General features: G+C 42.2%; 1 protein-coding gene across 1 annotated transcript; it reads right to left on the bottom strand.

The window, feature by feature from the left end:
* Positions 1–1,511: 1,511 nt before the first annotated feature.
* Positions 1,512–7,358, bottom strand: LOC126402275 (keratin, type I cytoskeletal 18-like). The gene is made up of 7 exons (XM_050064098.1): positions 6,832–7,358; positions 4,645–4,727; positions 4,112–4,268; positions 2,906–3,070; positions 2,681–2,806; positions 2,252–2,472; positions 1,512–2,131 (listed from the first exon to the last, which is right to left on the bottom strand). The coding sequence occupies exons 1-7, from the start codon at positions 7,252–7,254 to the stop codon at positions 2,017–2,019; spliced, it is 1,290 nt and encodes a 429-aa protein (XP_049920055.1). The 5' UTR covers positions 7,255–7,358; the 3' UTR covers positions 1,512–2,016.
* Positions 7,359–8,538: the final 1,180 nt, after the last annotated feature.

Here is an 8,538-nt window from a genome sequence, read left to right as displayed (position 1 = left end):
AGAAATACAGAATTACACCAGCCTTATCCTTTAACTGGGTGTTGACACAAACATGCAAGAGGAAGGGGCGTGTTGCTTCAGGTAGGCTACCCGTGAGACTAACATGATCCAGTGACAGGAGTAATAAATAGGGCCTATCAGACATTAAACTATTTCACAATGGTTTATGATAGTATGAGGAAGTATGGAAAGTTATCAAGGCATCATTTTAACCTTCATACAACTGCAAGGTAAACAGCCCTGTTCAGATTGCAAAATAATCTACCAGGAATGTGCACTTGCATGTAGTTGGCTGGTCTACACATTGATCCTGCAATGGCACCAAGCGGCAACCTCCAGGGCTGAAAAATGAAGCCAACACATAAGTGCCTAAAACTGCAGTTCCTCTAATGGCCACTTGAAGCTGCATCCAGAAGCGAGTCAATCCCCATGGACTCCCATGTTAAAATACAGCAGGCATAAATATGTTAACAGGGTGGTACAAAAAAAATTGCTAAGTTCCCCGTTAATGATAACTGTACGGGGGGGTGAATTTTTGTATATCTCACCTATTTACATGTTATTAAGGCTTAAAGCTTTGCATAATTAAGGGTGTAGTCGCTTTAAGAGACAGGTGGGATCCATCCATTGACAAGTTGCTACCAACATTTGTAAGGTAATATGACAATGATGAAACCCCAGATTCACAGAGGTGCAGCCATAGCTGTCGCTATTTTAGTGTGTTTTCAGTTCATGAAAGTAAACTGTAATGTTTTGGTTGCCGAAAAGGTCTTGTTCAGCATTTGGTTGCACTCTAAGGAGTTAGATATTACACTTTTCAATGTAAGTAAATATTGTTTTAGTGGGTTTCAACCTGTTTTTGCTAGCAAAAATTAGCATTAGCATTTGTATTGTCACAGTTAACCAGAGCTCTAAATGCACAGTAGTAACCAAGCTAGCAGCTAGCGTTCGGTTGACGGCCAAATGCCAAACCTGAAGCTTCAAAACGTGAGCCCACAAACCAATGGGTGACATCAGGGTGGCTACATGTATTATTTTATACAGTCTATAACTGGCACAACCACTCTGCCAAAGAAGTGGTCACACTGAAATGAATGAGGAGGCTACATTTTTGCACAAGTTGCTAATGTTGGCCTGAGCTCTGCAGGGAGGTAGCAGTGCACCTTTAAAAGTTGAAAGATAGATGGCTGCAACCCAAAGCTGCCAACTGATAAAGAATGAAGGATGCTAATGCTCATCATACATGACCTCTGAGGCCTAATTTAGTCACAGGGTTAAGTGTTCCTGTTATTTATAGCTGTCAGTGTGTCATAAACTTTATTATTCAAAAGAATACATATTTTGCTATTGGGAGGAAAAGCATTCATTATTTATAATTTGCTGTCATAATGTGCTTGATGTATTCATTTGTTCATTTTATTCCTGTTTATTCCTATGTTATGATGGTATAATCTAACATATCTGACAAAAAAAATTGTAGTTTGAAAGAAAACACCACCTTTACACCATGATGAATTTCTCGCATGGACTTTATTGAAATATCTGAACATCACAGCGCAACAGGCAGACTAAACTGGCCAGAAAGAAAAACTGAACACGATGAAATATATTTAAAAAAAATTGTTTTGGACTCTTTTATCACTTTGAAATATTCAATGTCTTCAGTTAGTTTGTCTCCGAAATAAGCTCACAGTTCCCCAATTCTAAACTTTTGTAAACATCTGCAGGTCAACATACAAACACATAAATAAATCATGATGAAATAAATAAAAAGATGATTTAGTTTTCCTTCTGATCCAGTTTATTTTTCATTAGCCTGTGGAACAGCTGCATACCCAGGAAGTCAAACTACTTGGAGCATCAGCTGAGACTCAGATGGTTAGTGCTGTATGACTAAGCAGAAAGGGGAACTCACAGTGTGGGGGGGGGGGGGGTTGATTTTTTTGCCAATCAGATGTTAGTGTTAGGATGCAGTGACAGTGATAGTTGGGAGTTTCAGATGGCTGCTTCTTGTGTTCAAACGTTCTTGGTTTCTGTGCTGGAGGAAACCACCTTGCCGTCCACCAGGGTCTGTGTGACAGTCATCACTTTGGTCTTCACTGTTTTCTGGTCTTCCAGAGCGCTCTGGAGTCTGGACAGAAATATCAAGAACAGATTAACTGACAGGTAGTTTCTATGAACAGATTTAATAATGTGCTTTGTCTTTGCAGGTTTGACAACTCTGTCATTATAGAATCATAAATCTACACACGAGAAGTCTTCCCCGTCCAGCAGGCGTCTGTACTGGGCGATCTCAGCCTCCAGCTTCATCTTCATGTTGAGCAGGGACTCATACTCCTGCGTCTGGAGCTGGATGTTGTTACGCAGCTGTGTAAGCTCTGCCTCCAGACCCAGGATGATGGTGTTGAGAGACTCGATCTCCATGTTGTAGCGCATTTCTGTGTCCCTCAGTGTGCCCTCCAGTGAGGCTTTCTATGAGCCAACAATGGGAGAGAAAAGAACGGGTTAAAATTTGACAGTGAACCCAGTTCGCTGATGACGGCTCCATAGCAAGGGGTCACCGGAGTGTAAAGCTTGAGTCAACAAAGTAAATGCGAGAGACTTGAAGTGAGAGTGCTGAGTTAGGCACTGCAGCGTGTGTTGAGGTAAATGAAGTGTGCGCTGACTGAGTGCTTCTCACCAGGCTCCTCTGTGACTCCAGCTCGATCTCCAGGGTCTGTAACTGTCTGCGCAGGTCGTTCATTTCTGTCTGGGCACCCTTCAGGCCCTCTTGGCTCTGGGTGACCTGTGTCTGCACTTCCGTTATCTGAAATAAGGATTAAAAGATAAGTAAAAATAAATCAAAGACTTCACCAATTTGTTTTTATTTTTCTTTGCAGATGATAGCTTCTTGTTAACCCTTTACCTGTGATTCGTGCCATGCTTTGAGTTCTTCCTGGTTCTTCAGTGCCATCTTCTCATACTTGGCCCTTATTTCTGCCATGATCTGAGCCAGGTCCTGTCCTTTAGGAGCGTCGACATCCACGTGGACTCCTGACTGGGCAATCTGGTTGCGGAGCTCCATAACTTCCTGAAGAAATAACAACAAATAGGAGAGTTAATAGATGTAATCACAAATCTAAACTTTAATTTCCTCGTCTAACTGAGCACTAATGAGAAAAGGAGCCTTTGTGCAGATTCTGGTGCACTTCAGTCAAACAAGCGGATCAAGAACAGCTTACATCTTATGTTTTATTGAGCTGTGACCTCCTCTGACTCCTAGTTTCTTCCAACCATAATCACGTCATGGTCAGCTAAATATACAGAGGCTGCATCTTAACCTGTATCTGGGGATCTAAACACTTAATTCCTTCAGTAAACAAATGGTTGTGTTTTGGCCTCTGCATTTAAATCATAGTCATTTGAATTCTTTGGTGTCGCCAAATATGGATGGGAACCATTTTTAACGATGAGGTTTCCCACAAAATTCACATGCAGATATTTCAGATTTCTTAACAAACCTCCCTCTCCCCACTCAAGTGTGTTTTTTAAAAAACGCCCTGCAGCCTGACAGGATGTGTCGGTTGCAGTCGTGGCGTAGTGTGTAACATACATATGTTGGTGATGATGTTGAAGGAGATTATGGAGAGTTAAGTCAATATTTTCTCAGGTCTTATAAAGGTGTGGCTGTTTGTACAAATAATGTCCAGAGGTCTTTTGAAAGTCGCTTTTGTTTGACATTCATTAGAGCTTGTTGAAAGTAGCATTAAAAATGTCAACACAGAAGCAAAACAGACACAACTAATCTTTGATTTTCAGGAAAAATGTACAAAACCAGAGCTTAAGCTGATGTTAAAGGCCCTGAGAACCTATTTTCTAAATCAGGTTACTAATGTTGGAAGAGTTGTGGTTATTTTACACAAGAGATTTCTGCATTTCTGTATTTTTCCCATCGATTTCTGAAGTAGACAGCTGGAAAAATGTGATGCCACAATGTGCCAATCACTGTAGGTTAACAACATGTGAATCAACATGTGACGATGTGGCATCGGTCAAATGTGATTAAACCACACAGTCCTGACAAAGCAGATTAGCTATGATTTTGAAAGTAAAACTCCGCCATCTTACTCACATTTTCATGGTTCTTCTTGAGGTGGATGAGCTCCTCTTTCAGGGATTCGATCTCGCTCTCCAGGTTCATGCGGCTCATGTTGGTGTCGTCGATAAGCTTCCTCAGACCGACGATGTCTGCCTCCACAGACTGGCGGATGGCCAGCTCGGACTCGTACCTACACAGCACAGGGTACGGCAGTTAGACTTGTTCAAACTGAATATCTCAATGACTAAAGTTACTGAATGGACCTAATCACCAACAATCTTTTTTTAAGGTGTCTTTCCTTTAGGTTTAAATATACATGGTCAGTATTTGGTCAGCTTAGAATATTCTACTCAGTATTTGCCAGCTGTGTTTGCTATGACATGAACTTTATGGCCCTACTGAAACGTCTCCACCAGCTATGATGCAAAGGTGCTGATTTATGACTACAACACAGATCATGACACTATGTGTTCATCCTGCAAACCATTCAGCAATAAAACAGGGTGTGTCCGCAGCTGTCCGGCTTAGTGTTTTACACCCTTAACAGGGCAGCGGGTGGAACTTACTTCACTCTGAAGTCATCAGCCGCCAGACGAGCGTTGTCAATGTTCAGAACCAGGCGGGCATTGTCGGTGGTGGCATCAAACACCTTAAACAGATTGACAAAAGGAAAAGGTTATTCACATTGCAAAGTAAAGATGGATAATCAACAGTTGGGTGGACATTTATACTGAAGAGCTGTAAAAAATGTTGAACTATTCCTTTAATGGAAGTCTACTAGCTTTTAAAAAAAATTGCGCCACTGTTTGAAGAAAAATTAAAAGTTCAGATTTGGTTAAACATATTTTTTAAAGTGCACGCACAGTTCACTGACACACATGCATATACTGGGTGTTAATTACAGTGTGATAAGCAGTAACAGTTTCACTGTCAGAGTGAAAGTGTTAATGTCTTTGTGTGAAGACAGTGCCAGCGGGCTGCTTCAAAAAAGACAGACGGTTGCTGTATTTGCTTTAGCAGTCATGGTAGGGTAGATAAGGGCAGGGATAGGTGGCGGGGAAGGCATCCAGGTGGCAAAGTCCATGAGCCAATCAGTGGCTGCCAGGCAGCAACTGTCCTGTCGCTGCTAAGGAACAGGAACTAACCTGTCAGCAGGGCCGAGGCAGGTGATTTGCATGAGGATGGTGGTTGTGTTTGCGTGGTCAGGCGAGTGCATGTGCATGTGTGCGTTTGCATGGGTAGTTGACTGTGCGGGCTGTACCAGATCGGGCTGTTTTAACGTTCGCCTGAGAGTCTGTGTTTCCTCAGATGGGGGGTTTCGGCAGACAGCGTCATTTGAGTGATTTTTGCATCATGCCAGAAGAAAAATGAGGCTGCTCTGACCCTGGACTGTTTGGATGAACTCAGGCCGTCGGCTGTTAGTAGAATAAACAAAACCTCATTTCAAAGAGTTTTTGCGTAATGTCTTATATAATGTTTTGAGAACGATAAGATCTTGGGAAATAGATGATAAACTCCCTCTTCCTCTTCATTTGCCTCCCATTTTGCCCATTTCATTTGTGTTATCATTTCAAAGGAGGGTGAGCTGACATTGATGCTGATATCTGTGCAGCTCCCACAAATAAAAAAAAAGTTAAAAAAAAAAAAAGACATGCTCTTTGTGGCCACTTTCACACAAGGACAGCATGCAAAAATAACAGTTTTCTAATGTTGAACTGCTACAGTAGACACACAGTATTTAGAGTTTATCCAGTTGCTCTACTGGGCCCAACTGGAATGTTCCGTTTGGAAACTGCACTTGACTTAATTATCTGAAAAGAAAAATGTAGCCTTGAATGAAGAATGGGAGCAGGGTGAGGGTTACACAGTCCACTTCTCTTTCAGTCAACCCTGTTCTTTTTGGTTTTTGTCCTTGCCATTCAGTGGGGCAAAACCTGGAGTGAATGATTTACAAAATCTTCCTGGTTGTGTAATGTCTCCATTTACTTTCAGTTCTAAAATCTTCCTGCACTAGTTGACTGTGCTGGATGTGTTTGTGTGGGGTGTATCAGGAAAGTGTTAAATTAATCAGATTAATTGCTTAAAAAGTGAAGAAAAAAAGAAACAATAAGCTCCACCTTGACAGGTCCTATTCACATTAAGTGAGTTTTCTCTTTTCCTCCTTCACTTCCTTATCAGCTTCTGTTTTATGTATACACAGTTGTAATGACTGTACTGTGGGTTCAGTCCCATTGTCCTGCGAACAACACACTGTTTGTGTTACATTAAACAAAAAGGAAAAAGGCAGTTAAAGTCATGATGTGGGGACCTGTAAGTTCAGCCTGTAAAGTCCCTGGACTATTGTTTTTTGTTTTTTTCTCTGCTTTCCTGTCTCTCTGACCCCCGATGCTCCAACATTCCTCCACCATACTGTTTCCGGTCCAGCCCAGGGCCCCCGGAGTAGCAGCAAGCACTGCCACGCAAGAGCCCTTAGTACTGATGGGATTTCCTTCAGGTCAGGGGGTGCAGATTATATTGCTTTGAACACAGTGTTCAGGATATATTGTGCCTTAGTCTGTCTGGAACATATTTCTTGTTTAGTCACACTTACATCTCAATTTCTCAAAACATGTATCACTCATAACTCTCTGGGTTTCATCTTTCATCCACATTACCTCCCTCCCTTCATTCAACTTCCCCCTCACACTTAATAAGTCAACACATGCACATTTCCCCATCTGCTCCCACCATCCTCCTCCCAGTCCCCTCCTCACCTTCCTCCTCAGGTCATCCAGGATGGCCTGGTACTTGCTGTAGTCTCTGAAGTCAGGTCCGCTCTTCTCCAGGGCCTCCTTGATCTTAATCTCCAGCTTGTGGTTGGCCTGCTCCAGGTTCCTCACTGTCTCCAGGTAGTTGGCCAGGCGGTCGTTCAGGTTCTGCATGGCAAACTTCTCATTGCCCATGATGTCGCTGCCTTTCCCGCTCACCTGGACACTGCTGCTGAAGCCCCCTGCTCCAGAGCCCACTCCCATACCGGCTCCCAACCTGGAGCTGGAGGAGATGCTGACCCTGTACCCACTGGCCCCACCATGGATAGTGGGGGCCCTGTAGACAGGAGCTGAGGTACGGCTGACTGATACAAGAGGAACTCTGCTGCTAGTGGAGGACTGCATTTGGAGTGATTGCCTGACGCTCATTGTGGCTGGAGAGAGTAAGACTCAGTGAGAGAGACTGTGAGTAAGAGAGACCGGCACAGGCTAGGCAGGCAAATATGAGAGCTCACAGACACAAGGCAGGACGAGAAGGGAAGCTGCTAAACTATATAAACCTTGTGGGCCCTCAGGTCCGCCCCTAAAACCACTCCCCCTCACACTGAGTCACCTCCTTCTTTTCCACAGGCTGAAACCACAGGCCTGCTCACAGCATGCCTTTGTCCTTCACAACCTTCCTAAGTTGGTAAATTCTGCGGGCTGGGTGGAATTCAATAACTTGGAGATTTGCAGAATTTGGAAAATAAAAGCAGACATTTTTTTATTAGACATGAGTAATACTAAATATTACTGGGACTTTACTGTAAAGTCCATGAAAATCGTTTTATTTTTATTTTTTTAATTTCAACATTTCCCCCAGAGACATTTAAAAAAAACAAAAAAAAAAAACATTTTTTCCTCTATGTGTTTTGATAGTTTTTGGACAACAGAGGAGCTGTGTGACACTGAAGCATAAATTATATCAGCTACACAGATGATAACTGTTGGTGGGATGAATTTATTATCCATTTTCTTCGAGGGAATTGTTTTATAATAAAAAGAGCAAAAAGTCAGCTATAATCTTTCAGGATTGTTACCTAAATATTAAACTATACTGTGAGAATAGATGATTTGGTTACAGATGAGCGAGGTATCCAACACTAATCTCAATAACGTCCATCAAAATTAAGTTGCATAAACAAATATTTGTTTTGTCACATCACATTAGACTCATCATAAGACATTGCGTCACGCTTCCCATCCCTAAACACTGTGACATCTCAATGACACCTCATCACTTTCGAAAATGTCTTGGGTTCAATTCAATCAGTTTACTCAGATTGTTTAATCATTGTCTTTAGTCAGTTTGGGTGGGTGAGATCAGGGTCGAGACGTGTCACAACTGGAGAGACAGGACGTGTCATTTCACTGTCGTCGGTTGATGAAAGAATTAGTTGCATCATCAGCATACTGTATTCCGGTAGTCTGGTAGTGGTGGTTGCAACATGAATTTCAGCTTCTATACGTATCAGCACTGTCAGGTTAATCATGGTCAAAATACTCTGTAGATACACTTTGTGTGAAAAAGAAACATCTGCACTCACAGATAATGTTTTTATGGGCAATAATGAGTGTTTACATATTTGAGCCAAGGCATCCGTTGGTTTCCACTCATTGTACAACATGAAAATGTGTCCAGAGATGAATGGAAACTAATGGCTTCCTGGGATT

The sequence above is a fragment of the Epinephelus moara genome, chromosome 16, assembly GCF_006386435.1.
Source record: "Epinephelus moara isolate mb chromosome 16, YSFRI_EMoa_1.0, whole genome shotgun sequence".
Classification (NCBI taxonomy): Eukaryota; Metazoa; Chordata; class Actinopteri; order Perciformes; family Serranidae; genus Epinephelus; species Epinephelus moara.
The sequence above is the reverse complement of the archived record's forward strand: the minus strand, read 5'-3'. Positions and strand labels throughout refer to the sequence as shown.